The sequence below is a fragment of the Clinocottus analis genome, unplaced genomic scaffold (genome assembly GCF_023055335.1).
Source record: "Clinocottus analis isolate CAN_PGR_092001 unplaced genomic scaffold, fCliAna1.0.p SCAF_4, whole genome shotgun sequence".
In the NCBI taxonomy this organism is placed as follows: Eukaryota; Metazoa; Chordata; class Actinopteri; order Perciformes; family Cottidae; genus Clinocottus; species Clinocottus analis.
Genome location: NW_027176153.1, coordinates 7,443,202 through 7,466,301, shown reverse-complemented (window position 1 = coordinate 7,466,301; position 23,100 = coordinate 7,443,202). Strand labels below are relative to the sequence as shown.

Sequence of the window (23,100 nt, the reverse complement as noted above, 5' to 3'; positions counted from 1 at the left end):
AGAATACGGTTTATATTGTCAATCGATTAAAGGGACGTGTGAATAAATAAAACTTGTGATGAACCCACTGCTTGTCGTATCAAAATTATTTCCCAACTGCATCGCTGGAAACTAGAAACCTCATCCTTGTAAACTCAGTATCTTATAAAAATGATTAAAGATTCAATAGCTGCAGCCCTTAAAAACGTGACCCCCAAAAACACTTCAGGTACCACATTACTTCAGTTTAATTCAGTTTTCTTTTTTTGCATACAAAATAGCATAATGTCCTTTTTCAAACATACAAATGTTTCCTTTTTAAATGTCTCATACGTTGTCCTATAGCTGCATGTGAAAATATATTACTACATAATACAGAGATCGACATGAACAGACAATATATATTATCGCTGTAATACAAGTAGTGTTTTTCTAGGTTTTATACCAAACAAGGCAACACACTAAATAGATGCAATAAGTACAAAAATATAGCTGAATAAAAAGCTTATTAATACAAGAGTGCTTTGTCTTTGGTTAAGTGCGTCTGTCTTCAGGCCACGCCTTGTGTTGATTCCTGCGTGTGCGTGTGTGTTTACCGGTTTTCTCTTTGTTGGCTCTGCGTGCGTGCTTGCGTGTACCGGTCCTCTCGTTAGCGTGTGTGCGTGTACAGGTCCTTTCTTTGTTAGCTCCTGCGTGTGTGTGTGTGTATGTGTACCGGTCCTCTCGTTGTTAGCTCCTACGTGTGTGAATATGTTTCATAATGAATTTGGACACCAAACATTTCACTGCAAGCGGTGTGCTCCAACGCTGAAACATCCTTTCCTCATCTGCACATACATTTCTTTTTATAATGGACGTTACTGATTCCCTGACCCGACATCTTCTGAAAATCCCCTCGACACGCTTCTCCCTCGCTCACACACACACACTTGTTAGACATTAAAAACCTCACATTCATATTTGCTTTCATCAGACCTGCGTCTCTCTCGTTGCGATTATTAAGCGTACGTGAGTTGGGGGTCACCCCCCCCCCCTGTGATTGTCAATTGTGATTACAGGTGTTCCACTTCTGAAAGGCAACCGTGGCTGTAAATGTACACGTCTGATATACAGGAAATAAACAACATCGTCGGGGCCTTTTGGCCGCCGTGTTCACACGAAGAAAACATAAACATAAACAAACAGCTGCTTTGTTTCAAGCCGGTCGTTACGTAGAAGTGTAGAAGGTCGCAGTGCAGGACGGGTCCTCTTTGTAGTTCACACGGTCTGCATTGTGTGTGTGTGTGTGTGTGTCTTTGAAGCTGAAGTCATCTGTACTGCTGAACACCCGTCAGATCCACATGATAAAAGCTGTATTCAACTTTGCCATGAAGTGAAGCACTCTGGGTAATCGGTATCATGACGCGTGGGTGGAGGAACTGAAGTCTCTGGAAACTTGAGCTGCGCTCCGAATGGCGTACTTTTACATCCGGTACGCGCCGCAGTCGACTTTACAAAGTACGCACTGGGGCGAGCAGTGTGCACTCGGCTGGGACATCGTACTTCTGCTTAACGTTGGCCACTTAAACTTTGACCTCTCGCTCTGCAGCGTAAAGGACTTGTGGGTCGGAACGGCCAGAATTCATGACACCAGGGGAACACAGAGTTCTGCCCAAACGCATCTGGAGAACGGGCTCCTGGTAGATGGTTTTTTTTTTTTGTCCTTGGAAAGTTGTTTTTCTCTGACGCCTCCTTGGAGTCGTAACACAAAACATCTTTTTAGTTTTTTTACTTGGCTATATATATATTTTTTTAAATCAAACGGGAGTGTTATAACGTCAACCGAGCTTTTAGGAAAAGAACATTGAAGGGGCGGAGAATGAAAACACGGGCAGACTATGATTTTGAGTCGCCTTCAAAATGGCCGACTGACTCGACAAAGGGTGGCGTCCGCGCCCCTGGCCACCGCACACCTGCTCCCGAGTCGGGCATCCCCTCTGCGTCCGCCTCTACCGGCGTGGAGACAACATGACCTTGTTGATGAAGTTGACGATGGCGGAGGCCGGCTGCTCGGGGTCCAGCTCGGCGAACAGGTGGCAGACGTTCTCGGCCAAGCTGCCCGGCTTCTTGGCCACGAAGCCGAACACCCTGAGGAGGAGTGAGGGGGGGGGGACAGCGTGAGGATACAAGTCACTGAGCATGAGAGGAAGTTCTGGAAAGTGGAGAGAAAAAATAATGGCGATCCAATTTCTAGGTCTGACCTCGACGGGCGTGTTCAGGTGGTCGCAGTGTGCAACCACATTGCTCCATGACGTCAAATCCTACACACTGTTTTTTTTTTTCCATCTGTGAACTCAGGTAGGTAGACAGCTTTGGCAGTGGAAAATGAAATGTTACTGTCAAGATAATGTTGTGTTTAATTCGGTGTTTGTTGTTGTAATACTCATTTCAGCCACAGGAGGCTGGAGAGCAACACAAACCCATAAATAGATTTATGGGTCACTTTAAATAGTGGATTTTCTCCACGATTCCATCTTTCCCTTTGTTTGCTACAATATGCGATAAACTGGAGTGCAGCCTTTTCCTTTACATTAATAATTCTGTCTCCTGATTCATAACTTGATTATACATTATAGGGACTTTGTGTTTAAAATGCACGCAGATATTAAAACATACCCCAAAAAACGTTCATAGATTAAGAAAAAGGAACGTATTAATGAAAAACGTTTTATTAGATTTTTTTTCTTCACCAGGTGTTGCAGAATCTTTAAAAAAACAAACATTGTTTTAATCCCTTTAAAAAAATAATTAAAGGGACTAAGGAAAGATTATCCTGAAAAAAAAGTCCCCTCATGTTCTTTAGTCACGAACACAGAATAACTCCTTAGATCAGACTCAGAGAATGGATCTCCTGTACTTTTTCTTCTTCTCATGGTGGACTTTAACAAAATAATGAGTATCATGTCATATCGCGTGAAACTTGATTTTTAATGTTAAATCGTGTTCGCTGAAATGAAGTTTGCCAAGGCTCACATGCAGAGGCTCGAAGGTCACTTCTCAGCCACGGAGCACGGAGGAGAGGGGAGGGAGGAGGGGGGAGGGGGAGAGGAAGAGGGGGGGGGGGGTCTACACACACCCTTTTATTATTGAACTCGCATGCATGCACTCCTTCCTCTCCGTCATCAAACACAAACAGAGCACTTACTTAACGGCGGTGTTGTCTGAGTTAGTCCACCTAAAGGCAGAGAGAGAGAAACCAAACTCAGACACACACACACACACACATACATACATATACGCACAGGCAGAGCTGCCAAACAGCTGATGCGGCCTCGGCATGACTCAGCGAAACAAAACAGACGTGCGGTCCATGCGGCGGCTGATGGTGAGTGCAGCGGATCTGTGATCTCTGCTGATTGGAGGTTAGTTCTGGTTCAGGAACGTAAGGGAGAGCATGGTGGTCTTGTGGTTGCCTACCTGCGGTCTTTGGGGTCGATGCTGCTGAAGGTCACGCTGCTCACCGGGTAATGTCTCCGGAAGAAAACCCTGGAGGAAGACAGACGAGATGGAGAGAGAGAGAGAGAGGAGAGACGTTGAGAGGAGAGACGTTGGAATGAAATGCAAAGGAATTTTCATTTCACAATGCTCCCCGAGTGTAAAGTGTAAAATGTAGCTGCACTTCCTACATTTTATACACTGTTTGTGCAATACTGTCGTCGCATTCTTGTGCAATACCTCAACTTTATTTTGTGCCTTATTTTGTTCATTATTTTTTACCTTTTTATTGTAATTTGGTTTGCAGAAGGACAGCAAAATAAGCTTCTTATTGTATAAGTAACTTTGTTATATATGAACATTCAAATATCTTGAATCTTGAATGGAGTGGAAACCAGGACACACACTCGCAGCAGGGTCAACCCTCGCGTCTTACCGGCGCTGGCTGTCGGTCAGCGTGATGCCCTGCGACGTCACCTTGAACTGGACCACGGTGGCGGCGGGACGGGGGTTTCGACCCAAGGAGGCGTCGGCCGCCTTGGCGATGGCCTGGGGGCCGGTCAGAGACTCCGTCTCCACCGAGTTCAGGAAGAGGACGTTACAGGCTGAGGGGGGAGGAGCCAGAGGAGAGAGAGAGGTGAGCATGATGACCACGCCTCTAAAGGCGCCGCTATGCTTTCGGGGGAGAAGTCACCTGCTCCTTGTTTCAGCAGGTCAGCCGCCGTGCTGATGTTATTCACTGGTTGAACTTCCGGCCCCTCCCCGATCAGATCTTAGGGAATAGAATACGAATCAGAGAAGTGCTTTCCCTGTAAAATACTTCTATAATAAGTTAATAAGTAGAACAAGTTCTTCTCCTGAGCATCCATCTATTCAAATGTGATTCATCTCAAAGAATTTGTTGATGAACAGAAAATGAAATGAATCAGCCATGATATTGACAGTCTATTCATGGTTTCCTTAAACACACACACACGCATACACACACATATATATATATATATATATATATATATATATATATATATATATATATATATATATATATACATATATATATATATATATATTCATAGACAAATTGATTAATAGAGAAAATAACCTGGAGATGAATCAGTACCAACCTTTCTCTGTGATCTTCAGGGCGCAGGGCAGAGAGATGGGTGTGATGGAGTGCTGGTAGACTAATGCAGACAGACTCCCTGTGGAAAAGTATGTTACATTCGAGACGTACAAATAGAACGAACGGTCAATGTTGTCCTCGAAACGCAGACGTGAAATCCTCCGAATACGTACCGAAGTAGGGCTCATTCTGGCACCCTTTGATCTTGACTCCTCGGGGGCCGGTTTCGATGAGGAAGTGCCGGACCAGCTGCTCCAGAGGGTCACTCACTGTAACGGCAGAGATAACCGTCAACAAGTCCGCCAGGGACAGAGCGGCCGCTGAAGAAGAGGAGCGTCGTATGAGACAGAGAGGAGGAGCTTCATCTTCACCCTTGCTGCCGTGGTTGTTGACATTGGCAGGAGGTGTGGCCACCTTCAGGGCCAGCCCGTAGGCCCCCTGGAAAGAGTTGCTGTCCCGGATCAGGAAGGTTCCCGGCTCTCTCTCCTTTAGAGCTGCGATTGCTACACAACCACGACATCAGGGAATGTAAAATAGTTGAAAACGTTCGTGGAAAAACACAAAGACAAAGTAAATGAGCGGCCTACCTTGCTCTCTGGAGATTCCGGGCTTGTACCAGAACCTTGAACTGTCCTGGACGAACTTCACACTGACCCGGTTCATGCTCTCGCTCTCCACAGACGGCACTCCTTCGTGATTGCCTACAGGGGGTGCAATCTCCCCCACGGTGGGAGAGAAGGTGACGTGGAGCTGATGCTGGGCGGCGCCGGCGGAGGGTGGTGCGTGGCCCGCGGCCGGCCTCAGGGTCCCTGCCCCGTCGCTGGGCGAGCCCGGCTGGACCGGCGCGTGGCGCTTCTCTGGCAGTGGCGGCTGCGGGTGAGGGAGGGCGATGGAGATTGTGGAGTAATTTGAGTAGGACGGGGAGAGCTGAGGAGGGTGAGCGGAGTAGCAGGGCCTCTTGGTGGGGTCCGGAGCGGAGGCGTGCCCCGCGGCGCCGTGCTCCGTGCCAGGGTAGTGGTGGTGCGGGGGCCCCTGATGCTGGATGTAGTTCGGGTGGTTGGGGGCGGGCCCACTCAGCATCAGCCTCCGACCCAAAGTGGCAAAGCCGGGAACCGGGGCGTCAGAGCCCGGGGAGCCCTCCATACTGCTGGAGGCCGGCTGGGCGGACGAAGGGGAAGCTGGGGTGGGAGATGCGGGGGCAGAGGTGGCGTTGTGGGTGAGGCTCAACACGGGTTTTGTGGCTTCTGGGTGTGGTTCCCCGCTGGGAGGAGACCCCGTGACCTGTGCCGGGCTTGTCAATCCGCCAGCTTGGGTCTGGCTCTGAGGCATCGCCTGTGCCACAGTGGAAGGCAGAGCGGCAGCCTCTGAGGGACGGGGGCTCTGCAGAGCGAGAGGGCCGGGCCGGGGTTCAGACGAAGCCCGGATCGGGGACGGGGGGGCCCGGCAGAGCCCCTGGGTTGATGTGGTCGGTGGTGCAGAATCCGAAGGTAACGGGTTCTGTGTCGTTATTGCTGGCGGTGTATTCGGGCAACTGTGCGGTGGGCAGGGCGCGGTGGGGGGCGGCTCCGTCGCTGCAGTGCAGGCGTTGGGGGGCTCCGTCTGCGCAGGCGTGGTTGTCTGCGGCTGCGCGTCTCTGGCCAGCGGCGGCGGTGGCTCTGTGCTGCTTCTTTGGCTTTCTGGGGATTCCCGGGCGATGAGGTCAGCGTGATAGTGTCCTTCCTCGGGACCGGGAGCCTCGTAGTCACTGATGATGTCCGTGGTCCGGATCTCGTACTCCCTCCCACCTGGACTGGGACTTAAAAAGGACAGACAGAGAATTACTGTTACAGACCTGCCTGTGATCCAGTGAAGTGTTTCTCAACATTCTACTCTGACCTACTTATTGCATCGTCATCGATACTCTATCGTCACCGAGCTGTAACATGCGAGTTGCATTTGGGTATGCCGTCTGGATAAGGAACACCTGATATGCTGATGTGTAAATGAAAAATGCCATGTGATTGACCCGGATCAGCCAGATGACATCGGGAGGCGGTCTGGCTCGTGCTGTGATTCAATCTCTGCCGGGTGTAAATGTGGTTTGATTGTCCTCTTCCCACAAATTAAGACAACACATTTTCTCTTCGTATAATATTATTATATAAAAGTGGCCCTTCTGTAGATGTTAAAGCCCATGTTTTGGATCTAGTAAGTCACTAATTGGGACAATCATTTCTTAAAATGATCCAGTATTGACTCCTCTCTGTTCATGTGCCTCCAATAAAAGTGTGTCAGCAGTGTTGCTGCTGACACACTCAGATTGTTCTCAAGAAGAAGTCTCATTCTGAATTCTCACGTCCAGATAGTCGAAGTCAGCTAATTATTCAGCAATGACGTAGAAACTTTGAGATAACACTAAACTGCGCTTTCTGTACGCCAACACCCTTTAATAGCAGGTACGTTGGCCCTTTGATCAGATGCCATTATCCAGATTACATATTCAGATACCCTGACCTCGGCGGCCTCCTTAGTAAGAGAGAGCATGCAATACCTTTCCTGTGTGCGTAGAGGGCTGCTGGTGTGCACGGGAGTGGACGGTCCAGACATGTCGGACGGCGTGGAGCATGCGGCGTGGCCGTCTCTGTGGACCCTCCGAAAGGAACCGTGGGTCATGTGGTCCCTCCAGCCCACGCTTTCGCCGGAGCTCCGCAGGCCGTCTGAAAAGGAAGGGACCAACGGAAGAATGGAAGCTCAGTGGAGACATATGGAAGGAAAAAGTGGCGAGACGCAGTTTGTGAGTAATGTGTCGGGCATCTGTCTGGCTAAGCATTACTGATTCAGTGCATGCTGTTGTTGGTTATGGATGATTCAAACGTGTTGTTCAGGCAAAACACATTTTTCAACGTCTCTGATTCTGCGTGACTCACCAGTGTGTGAGTTAGAGCCGTATGGCTGCTGCGAGTCTGGATGGTGATGGTTGTGGTCTGACGGCCCGTTGCCATGGCCACAGGGCCCCGTTATGGAGGACGGCGGGGGCAGCGGGGACGTGGACTCGGACTGGTAGCCCGAGGCATAACCGCGGCTTTCAGACGGCGAGGGCTGGTAGGGCGAGCAGGGGCACACCTGGCGGGGCGTTTGGTACCCGCTGCTGCTGCTGCTGTACTTCAGGTCCAGGTGGGAATGAGCATGGGACCTCGACGCCTCTGGGTAAGCTGGGTGGCCCGACGGCAAGGGGTCAAACGTGAAGGCCGGAAGATCGTGGCCCTGTGGCCCGTAGGAAGCCACTGTAGCCCTCCTGTGCCAATATTCCGCCTCTCTGTCCCGCTCCCACTGCAGCTCGGCCTCCCTGTCTCTCTCCCAGTGGATTGACATCTCTCTGCCTCGCCTCAGCCCAGGATCCCTCTCCCAGTGGAGCTCTGACCCTCTGGGTAACTCCGCCTCCCTGGCTCTCCTAAGCCCCACCTCCCGCTGCTGAAGCTCCGCCTCTCTGTCCCAGTGGAAGCCGTCACCTTGGTCCAGCCTCAGGCTGTGATAGGCCGCCGAGTCGTCCCTCCTGATGCTGCAGTCTCTGCAAGGGCAGCCGGGAGAGGGCAGGCCATCCAGTAGCATGATGTCGTGGTAGGTCGGGCTGGTGGAGGGTTTTGGGTGGTGCAGGTGTGGGTGGTGGTGGCTATGAGATGGAGGAGGGTGATGATAGGGGCCGTAGTCGTCCTCTCGACAGCAGAGACGACCCGGGGCCGACAGGGGGTGGTGATGCGGGTGGTTGTGAGCGTGAGGTTCTGACGACGGGTAGGGGCAGATGTGTCGAGGTGAGGGAGCCTCGGAGCAGGAGCGGTGCAGGTAGTGCGGCGGACCGCCCTGGCGGTCCCAAACCAGATCTGGAGGCGGAAGGGACTGGTGGGAGTGGGGGCTGTAGTGCTGGCACAGATCCATGTGTGACGGAGGAGACGCTGTGTTGGGGCTGGCAGAAGGGGTTGCCCCGTGGTGCCCATTGGTGCCGGGGGCCCGGTCGAGGCAGTAGCCATTGGGCATGAGGAGGGTGCGGTCGCAGCCGGGCTCGGCGCAACGCTGGGACCGGTACCCGGTCCGGCAGGAGCAGGACCGACTTAGCCTCAGCGTCCCGCTCCTATCGGAGGGCAGAGACTCTCCGTCGTCCAAGATGGCCGTCTCTCGCTCTCCATCCCGGTTCCCCTCTATGCCTCCCAGAAGACGATCCAGCTCCTCTCTCTCCTGCCGGGTCGGGGGCAGCGGGCGGACGGGATCCTCCTGGCGCTCCGGATGCACGGACGATTGGTTCAAATGGACGGAATGGGCTGAGAGGGCGGAGTCAGAACCATGAGCGATGGCGTGACCTGGCCGGTCTTCGTCAACGCCTGATGCTGGGCTGCTACCATTGGTTGAGGTGAGAGATCCAGAGCCAGGACCTCGGCGCTTCTTTATCTGAGCGTAGAGACTGCCGTCTACGGGACCTCTGGTGTGGGCGATATCTACTGCAGGAGAAAGAGACGAGCACGGTCAGCTCTTGAACTGACAGCATATTGCCATCTATCGGCCTAAAATGTACTCAAAGTTGTTTTTTACGAACGTCTGCCAACTCTTTAGTGAAGACATTGAAATCATGCTGAGATTGGATGTGAGCAGAACTGTTGGTGTGTTACCCTCCAGGCTGTCCTGGTATTGCTGGTTAAAGTTCTCATAGGAATCCCAGCGAACCACAGGGTCGGCGGTATTATAGTCCACTGTGACAGCCGGGTCGTTCTTATGGTACTCGCGACCTGCAGAGAGACACATCGGCTTTACATTTGTTTGCATGTTTAACAAAAGTATTTTCAATGTTTTAACAAGCTTTATTAGAGCAGTTGAGCATTTAAAGCAGTGTATCTTCTTCACATTTGACCAATATGGACTACACTTCCAAAGGAGCTATTGAGGAGAATGTGGAGTGAACCCACCTTTGATTTTCTCAGGTCCAGAGGAGAAGACAAACTCAACTGTGGCGTCAGATGGAAAACGCTCATCTGGGGAGAAGTGAACGAGAAACAAAACATATAGGGAAAAATGTGGTAAAATTTTCAAAGAACACGGCAAATATCCCCATGTGCCTGTTTTACTACACCACAGAATCAAACATGGTCTCTGCTTCAAGTATGTGCAAATACCGAGTTACCTGAATACACAATGGTGTGTGTTCATGCACATTTGAAAGTGAGTGTGGTGTAATGGACTGAAGACCATATACACAACAGAGAAAGTGAAACCAGGCAGGAAATGAGGTAATGAGCGCTTTGGTTACAGACTAGAGCAGCAGACCAGCGCTCACTAACTCTCTCTGAGGGGTACTTAGACCCTCACTCCCTGCACCACTACAACTCATCCTTGATGTACTCGCCTCCAGGGAGCTGTCATTATGTCCAGGAGGGAGATTAAGCTCCTACTATTAAGGGATTTATCAACCTCAGTGACGTGAGGCCCCTTGAGGCCCACTGTGAACACATTCTCACAATGGTTATTTTCAAAGATTACGTCCGTTAGTTGTACGCAATGATTATCCCACAACAATTTATAAGATCTACTCATAAGCAACTCGATAAGTGCCCTCAGTAGAGAGCGGCTCTCTGCCAGGTGTGTCTGCATCCACCACAGCTGATTACAAGAGTATTTTTCTGCTGTGTGCTTAGTTCTGTTGGCTGTTAGCTCTGTTAGCTATTTTAGACCCATTAGCTGTTAGCTCTATTAGCTATTTTAGACACATTAACTGTTAGCTCTGTTAACTATTTTAGACCAATTAGCTGTTAGCTATGTTGGCTGTTAGCTCTATTAGCTATTTTAGACCCAATAGCCGTTAGCGCTGTTAGCTATTTTAGACCCATTAGCTGTTAGCTATGTTGGCTGTTAGCTCTGTTAGCCAAACAAACTAGTTCTACTACCGACATGAGAAGCAACCACATGAGCTAATACCAGATTACATTTAATTATGAACTTTAGTGCAAAATGAACACAACACTTTATTATGGTTTTGAACGCAGTGGTTATGTAAAGTGGGATGTAAAAACAAAACCCCAATCTTCAAATAATTCTACCTCAAAATATTTCACATCAGATTCTTCCTAAATTTGAGGATAAGCTTGAATCTTGATATAAATGTTATCATCACAATACGATTCTATTTAAAAAGACGATAAATGATCATATTTATTGTAGCCCAGCCGTTTACACATCCAGCAAATATGAAGCCACATTAGCTGTCTTTAGTATTGTTTGTGTCCACTTATACAGTATATCCAATATTTATTATTGTTTTTCAGCTAATTTTAGTTTATGGTTCACACAGATTCCTGAGAAAAATGTAATTTTGACTTTTCAGGTGAACACAGGTGTAATTGATCAAATGACTATGTTTCCATTCTGTTTAGTGTGTCAAAACACAGTGAGCCAGCATGCACAAACAATTGCTGAAACAATTGTCGCCATTCCACAGACCCCACACTACATATAATACCTTCTTCCCAAAAGAGGATTAAAACACGCTCGATGCCACCTGAACAAACCAGTACATACCAGTACAGGCTTCGTCCAACTCCCCTTTGCCGAACCAGAGCTGGGACCCGTGGATGGTGCAGGTGTGAAACTGCAACCTGAACACGGCGTCTCTGTCAGCGCTCTGGGCTCGCCTGTGGTAGCACTTGACCTGCAGAGGGCGGCAGAGAGCGGTGAAGACGCCGCAGCTCAGCATGCATGTGGGATACCGAGGCACTTTGGGCAGAACATCGAAGGCTTTGTGCTCCAAACGGAGCGGCACCCACACTTTACCAAACAAACTGTGACTCGTTGTTAACAAAGGGACAAAGGGACTATAAACCTTTTCCCAGACCAAAATGTAGAATTCAGAGATGTGATATGGCAAAAGTAAAAAAAAAAAAGTACTTTCTATAAATATTTATCCTGTCCGTCGAAGATAAAAAGCGATCACGCCGTGCTCGCAACCCCACCCATGCCATGGGTTCCTCTGTTGTGTCATTTCCTTCCTATGTGAACTCACCATGATGTCCCCCTTCAGCAGCAGTGCCGGTTCGATGGTCACACACAGCCGCCGGCCTCCGGTGCCCTGGAGGTCACTGTCGACGACACAGCAAACAACAACCAGTTAAACAACTCAAAGATGTCAGGGACGCAGTGTGTGGCCAACGGATTTGTTTGTCCGTGTGTTACAGGCTCCTGTTTAAATCGCGTAACCTCAGATGTAACCTCTTGACACATGTAACGTGATAGTTACCCCAAAAATGAAACTTAAAAGTCCGTTTCAACTTGTGTTCTGGATTAAAATAAAAGGCGGAGTATCCTTGAGATCACCAAAAAAGCTCTGAAAACGCTGCCTCAATTTTCAACATCCTGTCTTTGTGAAGCGGGTTTAAATTAAGCAGTGGACTGGACATAAAGCTCTAATTTACGAGGTTAACAGGACATAAACACACGTCGAGTGACGTTGTCTCCCATCACACCGACCGGCTCGTAGCAGAAAAACAAGCTCAGAGCTCCCACTAATTTGGCGTAATGAGTTGTCTCTTTATGCACTTTATAATTGCTTCATGCCGGTCGTATCATTTTATTAAGTCATATGTATTATGTTGTATTTATCGCCCACACTGTGAAGGCGGTCGGTGAAACTATGGTATGACACGAAACCGGTCCATGGCGCAAAAAAAGGTTGGGGACCGCTGGTTTAAATGACCAATTCCCAGCGGCGTTCTCATCATGTTTTCACTCGACAGTGGCCGTGTTCTTGTGTGATGGCTTGGACAGACCTTGAGGTAAACAATCAAGATACGAGTTCAAAGCTGCATGGGAAGAAGAAGGATGCCCTTTGTGTAACTTCCTCTGCTCCTATCTCGTTAATCCCTCTGTGACGGTGTTGAAACCTCAGTTCATGAGCAAAAAACACCCCAGAGCCAACAAGCACGCCCTGATCTGGGCCATCAGTTGGTCATGTGACAGCAGGAGAGACTCACTATATGCCCGAAGTATAGACCAGCTGCATGGACTGGTAGATCTTCAGGAAAGGGTAGTAACCTAGCAGGAGGAAAAGAAGGGGAGAAATTTAGACTTAGCAAGAAATGTCGACATAAAGATTTGAGGAATGTTCTGTCTGCCCCTCCCCCTCTGGACTGAACAGATTAAAGATAAACAAGACGAGAATGGTTTGCGTGGGTGGAGGGTGAATGTGACCACTTATGAGAGCTCTGCGGTCAGCAGCCTTGCTGTGATCCAGCAGGGAAAGCCCTGTCAGAGCACCATCACATCACATCATATCATATGTTATCAGCACGGACGGACAGACGGGGAACATCTCCGGTCACTTAGTTGTGTCTGTGTTTTCCGCCAGAGGGAGAAAGATAATGATAAAGATGTAAGGAAAAAGACATCGAGGAAACAAGAGATGTCCTTTCCTCTTTGCCGTTATCTGATGCAACGTCATGATTTGATGATAGTTTTTTCCCCCCGTTGCATTATTCTCAGAAACGCCGCAGGGGGTACAAACAAAATGAACTGTGAGGATCCACAAAGACAGCAAGTGTAACCCACAGACCGTCCCATAGAAGAGCTTATTTATTTGATATTGAGAGCTCTGTGATGCTTTTCTATGCCGTGGAGTTTTTATGTCCAAACAATAAAACTATGTAACTGCTACTGCTACTACTGCTGCTACTACTGCTACTACTGCTACTGCTACTACTGCTACTCCTACTGCTACTACTACTACTGCTACTACTGCTACTACTTCTACTGCTACTGCTTCTACTGCAACTATTGCTGCTACTGCCGCTACGGCTACTACTGCTACTACTACTGCTACTACTGCTGCTATTGCTGCTACGGCTACTACTGCTGCTACGGCTACTACTGCTACTACTGCTACTCCTACTGCTACTACTACTACTGCTACTGCTACTGCTACTGCTACTGCTTCTACTGCTACTACTGCTGCTACTGCTGCTACTACTGCTACTCCTACTACTGCTTCTACTGCAACTACTGCTGCTACTGCCGCTACGGCTACTACTGCTGCTACTACTGCTACTACTACTGCTACTACTGCTGCTACTGCTGCTACGGCTACTACTGCTGCTACGGCTACTACTGCTGCTACTACTGCTACTCCTACTGCTACTACTCCTACTGCTACTACTGCTACAGCTACTACTTCTACTGCTACTACTGCTGCTACTGCTGCTACTACTTCTACTACTTCTACTGCTACTACTGCTGCTACTGCTGCTACGGCGACTACTGCTACTACTGCTACTACTGCTACTACTACTGCTACTGCTGCTGCTACGGCTACTACTGCTACTACTGCTACTACTACTACTGCTACTACTGCTACTACTGCTACTGCTGCTGCCGCTACGGCCACCACTGCTACTACTGCTGCTACGACTACTACTGCTACTACTGCTACTGCTACTACTACTGCTACTGCTGCTGCTACGGCTACTACTGCTACTACTGCTACTACTACTGCTACTACTGCTACTATTGCTGCCGCTACTGCCGCTACGGCCACTACTGCTACTACTGCTAATACTGCGACTGCTACTCCTACTTCTACTTCTATTACTGCTACTGATACTACTACTGCTGCTGCTACTGCTACTAATGCTACTGCTGCTACTGCTACTACTGTCACTACTGCCACTACTGCTACTGCTGCTACTGCTACTACTACTTATACTACTACGAGCCGTTAGTACTTTCCACTTAAAATCCACCCAGGCATACTGTACATTAAAAGGTGCTTCCTCACATTTATTAAACTCGGCCCCATAATTTGTAGAAATTATATAGTCGGTGCAATGACGTAACTATATCTGGTGATTTGGCTAAAAAGACTAAACAAACCTCCTTCTCCCTGGAAGTTGGGGAGTGAAGGGATGAGGACTTGGTGGAGGAAGAGAGGGCTGCTGTTCATCTTGATCGCCCCGGACAGAAGACCACCAAAGTAATAGATATACCTGAAAGAGACAGATGCATGATACGAGTGAGAACAACATATGGAACAACAATAACAGATGGAGAAGTTTCTTTACGAGGGAAGAGACATGATGACAGTCCCGAAGCGGACCATGCTGTTGTCAAACAGTCAACAGCAGTTTCCTCAAAGCAGCAAGGCAGGGAAAAGAAACAGGAAAACATATTCCGAAGTCTTTTCCTAAAACGATTTGCCCGTCGGTAAAGAACATCATATGTCTTGTGGCTGTCACTGTTGAACGTTATTCAGGGAGTTGAGTTGTTACTTGATGTTACCTAAGAAAGTCTGCATAGGACAGTTATTATTTATTTCTGCTAGTTGCAGTGTTACATTGCGTTACGTATGTCAACATTTTCTCCGGCGACTGGAAGTGTTTTGGAACTTCAGACACCGAGAGCCAAGGCTGGCCGTGTCCCCCTGCTTCCTGTCTTCATGCTAAACTAAACTAAGCTAAGCTGCTTCTAGCTATATACAGACTTTATCTTCTCATCTAACTCTCGGCAAGAAAGCACAAAGGTGTATTCCCTAAAGTGTTAAAACTATTTTCTTTTCTCTTTGAGAATGCAAAGATATTGTTCTGTGTCCTTCTCTCTAGTGTACGTTTTATGTTATTATGATTATTTTATCATTTGCTTTACTCTCGATGTCTATCACATCGCTTCCCTACATTGATTTTGAGTGTTTTATGCGCATATTTAACAGGAGACATTTTGACTCGTCTCAGCAGGAAGAGCCCGGGTAGCTATTGGTATCACTAATAATATTAACAATCCCCCAGTTCTATTCAAGTGTACCAACATGCACAATACAAGGAGCCTCAAACTGCAGCAGCTGAAAGGCATCGGCCATCTTATTTACACCTACTGTGAAGTGCCCAAAAATGTCAGACGTGAAAAAGACCAAAAACCTAAGGTTATAGATGAATCAAACACAGCAGTTGAACATGGAGGGCTCTTTCCCTCACATAGGATGCTAACTGGAGATGCATTATGCATGTGCAATTCCCTCGAAGAGCGCCCCAACTTCCCCTCACCTGTTTTGGGACGGCTGGAGGGAAGAGGACACCTTATCTTCACAGAACTTCCTCATGGCCAGAGTACTGAGAGCCTGGTCCGCCCTGCACATAAATGCACGCAAACAAACACACACACACACACACACGCTATGAGCCAACAATTTCCATCATGGGCCTTGCACCAGACCCTCCAGATGCCAGAGAGTACATGGAGAGGATACAGCTGGCACTGGCCACAGGATGAACCCGTTTCCACAGTTCCTGCGCAAAATCCACTGGGCTTAATTCATCAAGCGCCCCATCAACAAAAGCGTGAATGGAAATCATTGTGCTGCGAATACTTGAATTACAACGCATCAGCTACTAGATGCACCAGTTTTCCAACATACTTGGCATGGCTCTGTGAAAAGTTGACCTTAAAATCCAGTGTGACTTTGCGCATCTATAACATTTGCTGTGTTCCACGCGTTGATATTCTGAACAAGAAAAAGGTCAAACTGGCTTTTGATGCACACTCACCCTGCGGAGATCTTGCTGTAGTGCATGTAGGCTGCAATAATCACGCCCGTTTTACCTTTGTGGCCCTGTCGGGAAAGAGAGAAAGAAAGGAAGAGAGAGCGAGAGAGAGAGAGATGGAAGTCACGATGAGCTGATCTTCACATCTTGTGACATGTGGCGGTATCATTTCTGCAGGGAGAAATGACGGAGCGGCAGGGACAAGCAGCGCTGAATTCAAATTAAAAAGCTCCCTGTGGCGTTTGTTTTGTCACTCCTGACTTCCTGACGCATTCCGAAGACATTCCAGCCTCCATGCTCCTAAAGCGACCCCTCCATACCCCTCCACGGTCAGTTTGAACTTTCTATGATGAAATTTGTTCACATTGTCGCCAAAACACACGACTGTCTGGCGTGGCTCGATAGTGAGGAAATATTAGCTGCGGCCCGGCGCGCACATTAAGGCTGGTTTTGCTCTGCGTACCGCTCGATGGAAGATTCTTTATTGACAAAAAAAACAAAGTTTGTGTTTCCTCTGGACCCCGACGTGATGTGCAGCTGAGAGAGAATCTCCTGGAGATGGAATGTTCTGGGAAGCCGGCGGACCACAGCAGCAGTCTGGTTTCAGCATTTAAACTCAACCAAAACCGATAAATTTAAAAAAAACTGCCCAGACAAGCTGTGGGAGCTCGGTGTTCGCTGGTCACCGCTTGGTTCACATTAACACTTGTTTCCTGGCAGCGTGACGTACGATGGAGTTGAACACGGAGTTGACGCAGCGTGAGGCAGATTGTAGGGTTTGTTTTCTGGTTCGTTGAAGTACATGCAGCACTCTGCAATTTTGGTTTTAGTCAAGTTATATTTTCACTGCAATATTCAACTGGATTTAGAGCATTTTTACATCAGACATGGTGAATGGAGAGATTACGGTTGATTGAACACGAGCAAGTGAGGTAAACACGTTCATGTTTACCCAAGATGGCCGCCGCAGCATCTAATAATAAATAAGCACTCATGGTTGTTTGTGTCTGTAACATTGCTCCGTGTTGTATTAACAGCCTTTTATATCTGGCAGAGGTGGAGTGCAATAAAGTACATTAGGCATACTTTAGTATCTTTTTGATGTACTTGAGTATTTACAATTTATGTTATTTTGAGTATCATTTTGATGTACTTGTACGGGGGTAGAAGTAAACCTACTTAAATGAAATACTTCAAAGTATAAATACTTCTACTCTGCTCCATTTCAAAAGGTAATATTGTACTTTAACTCCAATATTTTACACACAAAACAATATTTATTTCTGGTAAATTACACCGTTAGTTATACACTTATGTTGCATGAAGAGAACTCTCCCCCTTGATAGTTTGATTACATTTAGCTGATGAGGCATCTGTATAACACTTTAAATTTTCCATTGACCTCTTTTTTGGTGTCTCGTTTTGTATGTACAATAAAGAAAGCGTCAGTAAAAACCCTCTCAAGAATTCCGAAACACGTGTCTTCAAAAAAGTCTCTTAAATAAGACGACAAAACATCATCACATCGACTAGTCCGCCTTCACAGCCTTCACAGCCTTCACAGCCTTCACAGCCTTCACAGCCTCGTATGTTTACTCTCATGGGACCGCTGCGTCGTTCCTTGGTAATCGTTGCAACGTTAACGCTTTAAAGAAGTGTGAGTATCTAAAAAGGTATTTTCTTCAATAATCAGAAATGTGATGGAAAGGATAAGTGATGTAGCCAGTGTGAGGCTGACATCCAGCTTGGCTTTTAAAAGCTACATCGACTACTCCCAAAGCACTTTCCACTTTTATTACAGAACTTCACTCATTACTGCGCTCCGATACTTCCGCCCGTTTCCGAGCCTGTGAGAAAACCCCGGCGGCCCCCCTGAACTCTGACCTTGCAGTGCAGGACCACCACGTGCTGGGGGTCGGAGGTCAGCCACGTCTCCATGGCCTTGCATATGGCACAGATCTTATCCAGCGGTGGGGCGTGGAGGTCGGGCCAGCCGAAGTCATGGACCTGGTGGTTGAGGCGGAGGGGAAGAGTGGTGTGGTTGAAGGTTAAGCCAAAAAAAAAAAAGGCATTAAACTGAATTCTGTTAGGAGATTTACAAAGAGAAAGGCCCTACCCTTGTATTCAGCCGGTTGATATCATGGCGCCTCTCGGAGAGGTTCAGGAGCTAAAGGAGAAAAGATGTTTATCAGTGTGGTCGGTTATCCCTTCAGTAGTTTTATCATGGGTGTGGCAGAAACAAACACAACCAGACTGATAGTTTGTGGGTTGCTAAGTTTGCTTCCTGTGCTGAATCAAACCGTGAGGAGGGACGTAGGATCTACACTGCAACGAGACAAACCACCACTGTCATTACTATGCGGCGCTCCATCTGCCCCCTCACCAGAAACTTGTCCTGGTGTTTGGACTTGAGCATGGCCGCCACCTCCTTCAGGTTGATGCGGTACCGCTGCTCCTCCAGCTTCGGGGGGAAGAACACGGAAATGATCCTCTCGGTGATGTAGGTCAGGTCGAAGTCGTAGTGGCGCTCCATCACTCTCTCCATCACACGGTCCACGCTGAAGCTCCTGGAGGAGCGGGGAGGAAAAAAAGAAACCCCGGAAGGAGCAGATGTGGAAACCCATTGACATGGTTCGTCAGTCATTCTCTTTCTGGCACTTCGACAGCAGGTCGTCGTTGTGAGCATTGAATGAGATGACCTTTACCTCGGCAGGGTGTTTCTCTGTTTGGTATAGGTCAGCGACTTGGTGGACCCCTGTGGGAAAAAGAAGGTAAGGTTGGTAAATGAGGCCATCCCATGACCCAAACACATGGTGCAGTCAGGTTCAAAGGCTTTTATTATCTATTTCCCCGCAATGAACCGGTACATATGTCAACCATATCAACTATATATGTCTATGGTTAAATGCTGATAGGCGATGAGCCGGCCGTTGGATGAAGGCGCTTGTATTACAACACTCGCTGAGTGTTACAACACTCGCTGAGTATTACAACACTCGCTGAGGGTAGACATTACTCCACCATATCTTTACATTACATTTAGCGGACGCTTTCATCCAAAGCGACTTACATTTTTGCTCTACACACAGTAGACACAGCAAGGGGTAGCAATTGGGGGTTAAGTGTCTTGCTCAAGGACACATGGACATGGACGATTGGAGCAGGGTATTGAACCACCGACCCTCTGATCAAAAGAGAGGCATGCTGAGCTACAGTCGTCCCAAAGGCTTTTTGCTATATCTTTTTGCTATGTTAATACTCTGAAAGTTAACATTCAGAGGTCAGCGCGGTTTTAACGTCAACTTCTTTATCCATCCACGAGCACCAGTGGGCGGAAACACACATTTTAACGCTAAACATACACAGTGGCTAAGGGCATATAGCGCATGCCAGATAACCTCAACCACACAGGTTTGATTCCGGCCTTGGGACCTTTGTTGCATATCATACCTCTCTCTCTCATGCAAGACTTTAAGTTAGACAACCACTGCCCTCAATCAATACATGTTAAAACATTATTCCAACAACAATGTTAACATTCAGTCACCGGCAGAGCCGATCATCTCCTCTGACACACAAAACATCAGATCTGATGGGCTGATCGCCATGAAAGTCGCCGGACAGATTGGCGTTCTTCCAATGAGGCAACGTTTCCTCTTGGCTGAGATATCGGCTCGTCATCGAGTCCTCAGACTGCCATCAGATCTGCTGAGCACATTCAACGCCACCTTTGACTCGAACCCGAGCACAGCTCCGTCTATGTGCCGAATCAAATTCAATGAAGCCAGAAACGGGTTTGGACATTTTCAAGAGAGATACTGGGGGGGTAAGGAAAAGGGGAAGATACAGAGAGAAAAAAAGGTGTGGGGTTTCGGAGGACGAGGAGATAGAATGGGAGGTGTGCTCACCAGGTGCTGGATGTTTCGGGATGGAGCGGTCCCTCTACGCTGCTGGATGCATGGAAGGGGGTGGGAACATGACAAAGGGGAAGAGAAAAAAAGAGGATGGCGGGAAGGAAGTAGGGCAAAAGAAGGAGGTCGAAAGGAGGTGAGTGAGAGGAAGAACGAGGAGAGGGAGGGGGGAAAGAAGGAGGGCAACAGAGGAAGGAAAGGAGAGTTAATTAAACAAACAGAGTCTCTAATGGATAAACATTACTACTTCCTGTAGCAACATCAACACAGTTTTCTTTAGCTTCTTTTCTTTCGAGGCTGGAATCCTGCAGTGCTCCAGGAATGAAAGCGACCTCCAACCGGGTTGAGCGCTCAGCTTCCCAAAAGGAATTCAGCCCGAGGAAACCATAGTGTTTCTTTTGGGGAAACCATACCTCGTAATAAGGCTCGGCGGAGAAGGGGAAACCACTCGTTGTACACTGAATGCTACCGAGGAAAAGAAGAGGACGCTTACCAGGTCATTGGCGGGGGCCGGGATGCACGCCGAGGTCACCTGGAACACACAGGGGGACAGACGTTACACATCAATGCAACAGGGAAGGAGTCGGAGGTGGTGGATGGTCCCTCAGACAAAAAAAAAACACAAATAGAATCTGAAATCTGATCTTATAGGAGTAGGGAAACCACTTGTTCGCTTTTCTTGCTTAGAGCGGATAAGAAGCATGACACCACTCTTATGTATCGACTGAATATGATGCTCAATCAGGCCATGCATAACGAAAAATTAAGCACATAAAATCATGACAATTTGGAGAGAAAAAAATGTACAGGGTTTAACAAAAGAGACATAGTGTGTCAATTAGTGAATTCTACAGATGTTGGTTGCTGTATTATGAAGCAGACAGAGCCAGGCGAGCTGCTAGCTTCTGGTCTTTGTGCTTAGCTAAGCTAACCGTCTGCTCGCATCATATCTAGCCTCGGGAGAGGACAGGACACTGGTATCAATCCCCTCATACAACATTTGGGAAGGAATTAAACGGGTAATACTTAAAATACTAATTAACTAACTAACGTTATAACGTTTTTTAAGAAAACATCTGAATGTTTGGCTAATATGTGTCGCTTAGTTTAGCAATGGAGCCATTCATGTTTGTTGCCCGAGCAGCTCAGGAGTCCAAACCTGGGGGGAAAATAAATAATTTTCTTGATTTACAATCGACAATAACTGCCTCTGTATTGCTGCACAGGAAAATCATGTGTAATTGCCAAAGAAGAAAAAAAAGAAAAGAAAAGAATCCTGATATTTTTACCTTGTATCTCAATTTGTCAACCACCACAGGGAACGCAGGCCAACTCTAAGATTAAGACAGTATTTCACCACTTACAGCTGAGCTGTGGGCGGCCTCGCACGGGGAACAACACTTTGAAGAGCTCCAAGCACTGTCTGTGAAACTACTCAGACACACTTAAGCATCAGGTAAACACAAGTGCAGCAGATGTTGGACAGCGTTTCTGTAAAATGTAAAGCGCGCCGAAGCCAAAGGCACAGCTGGAGGAGCACAGCCACGCCTCTAACTCCAAGGTCTGATATGGGCCGACCGGTCAGTGGACTGTGACCGAAGGAAGCAGGAGCCCAACAGCAGCCCTAATGAAGTAGGGGCGGGGGGGTCCCAGTCATGCTTATGTAACACACAAACACACACACACACAAACACACACACACACACACAGCAGAGTTCCTGCAACATGGCCCTTTTTTGGACTGTTTATTTGGATACAGGAAAAGGGCAAGGGCTTGTGTATATCTCATTGTGCACAAAGGGGAAGTTGCACAGGCCCTGAACCTGCGGGTGTGTCACCACAGTGTGTGTGTGTGTGTGTGTGTGTGTGTGTGTCGTCCAGTTAATCTTTCTTTCTTGACGTTAGTCTTTCTCAAGCAGTCCAGCCCCGTCTCTTACCGATGCCCGTACGTAACTACATGCATCAACAGGAAGCCAGAGGAACAGATAGTGAGCTAAATCCAGGCTCGCCTCGTTTGACAGAAGACGCAGGAAACGGGGTCAGGTCCGGCCATCAGACGACGATTTTTTTTCTTGTCTGTAAAAAAATGTATCTAAAATTGTATCCTGTGGTGTTGTGTTATTATTATTATGAATTCGGGTCGGGCTCTGATTCTTCTCAGTTCCCTTCGGCTGATGCAGATAAGTTTCATTCCATTCCTAAAATCAGAGCATGTGAAACAATGTGTTGTGTTGTACACATCTAAAAGTCTTGGTTTATAAAAGACAGCGAGCTCGCCTCTGCGGCGACATGTGAAACTCATCTGCCGAGACACATGTGCGGTTTCTCCATCGGCTCTGTGTTCTCTGCACACCGCAGGGCCGGGCTTCATCCCGGGCCCTTAGCATGCTGCGCCCTGCTTCTATCATTCTTGTAAACTAAATACCCAACTGCCACGTCAAGCAAGCAATTACCCGACTTCATGTCCCGGTCAAATCTCTCTCTTTACAGATAGCGGTCATTTTGCCCAACGCATGTCCACATTTGGATGCCGGGCTGAATGTGGAGATGTGAGACCTAGCCAAGAAGTAATAACGTCACGGTTGGCGTCACTTTTCCCGGCATGAATTCCCGTGGGATCCTGGGACTTTTTGCCAAAGTATTCGCCTGTTTGTTTGCATGTTCCTGCATTCGCTCAATGAAGATCACTGCATTTACCGAAACACGGGCGCCGTCTCTAGACCGCATCAAGGCTTTTTTACGCAACTGCGAGACAGTCTGACCTCATAATGCGTTGGGTTAGTTCTAGTTTTTGTTTAGAAGTGAGTGATCAGAAATGGGGAAAGCTGCACAACATAGAAAACTGCGACGGAGGGGAAATCCATTTTTCTACTAAGCGAGGACGATGTATATTTGGGAAAGTCCTCTGAAATCTGGGAGGTTCAGCGAGCACTGCGCATCACCGTTGGGGTCAACGGACTCATTCCCCGCTCGGCCCGACATTCTGTAAAAAGCCACAATGGAATCTGGTGGTATTGCTAAAAAATTTTTTAAAAAAATCCAGCTTTCAAACTCCATACGAGACAAATGAAAACCC

The 23,100-nt window shown here is 47.8% G+C and overlaps 1 protein-coding gene across 6 annotated transcripts in view; it reads right to left on the bottom strand.

Moving 5' to 3' along the window:
• Positions 1-212: 212 nt before the first annotated feature.
• tns2a (tensin 2a) overlaps positions 213-23,100 on the bottom strand; it is a 47,930-nt gene continuing 25,042 nt past the window's right edge. For 3 of the 6 annotated variants that reach the window (XM_068596745.1, XM_068596749.1, XM_068596750.1), the window contains 25 exons: positions 20,518-20,556; positions 20,022-20,063; positions 18,819-18,868; positions 18,497-18,680; positions 18,230-18,280; positions 17,998-18,120; positions 16,117-16,181; positions 15,616-15,699; positions 14,453-14,565; positions 12,562-12,622; positions 11,595-11,670; positions 11,114-11,243; positions 9,508-9,573; positions 9,214-9,330; positions 7,483-9,045; positions 7,107-7,272; positions 5,164-6,371; positions 4,948-5,079; positions 4,750-4,845; positions 4,578-4,655; positions 4,148-4,225; positions 3,890-4,058; positions 3,436-3,504; positions 3,164-3,193; positions 213-2,106 (listed from right to left, as the gene is read on the bottom strand). In XM_068596745.1, the coding sequence (XP_068452846.1) occupies positions 1,968-2,106; positions 3,164-3,193; positions 3,436-3,504; positions 3,890-4,058; positions 4,148-4,225; positions 4,578-4,655; positions 4,750-4,845; positions 4,948-5,079; positions 5,164-6,371; positions 7,107-7,272; positions 7,483-9,045; positions 9,214-9,330; positions 9,508-9,573; positions 11,114-11,243; positions 11,595-11,670; positions 12,562-12,622; positions 14,453-14,565; positions 15,616-15,699; positions 16,117-16,181; positions 17,998-18,120; positions 18,230-18,280; positions 18,497-18,680; positions 18,819-18,868; positions 20,022-20,063; positions 20,518-20,556 (4,929 nt within the window). In that variant the 3' untranslated portion in view covers positions 213-1,967. The remainder of the gene's footprint in view (positions 2,107-3,163; positions 3,194-3,435; positions 3,505-3,889; positions 4,059-4,147; positions 4,226-4,577; positions 4,656-4,749; positions 4,846-4,947; positions 5,080-5,163; positions 6,372-7,106; positions 7,273-7,482; positions 9,046-9,213; positions 9,331-9,507; positions 9,574-11,113; positions 11,244-11,594; positions 11,671-12,561; positions 12,623-14,452; positions 14,566-15,615; positions 15,700-16,116; positions 16,182-17,997; positions 18,121-18,229; positions 18,281-18,496; positions 18,681-18,818; positions 18,869-20,021; positions 20,064-20,517; positions 20,557-23,100) is intronic. The other 3 variants (XM_068596746.1, XM_068596747.1, XM_068596748.1) reach the window with 3 other exon arrangements.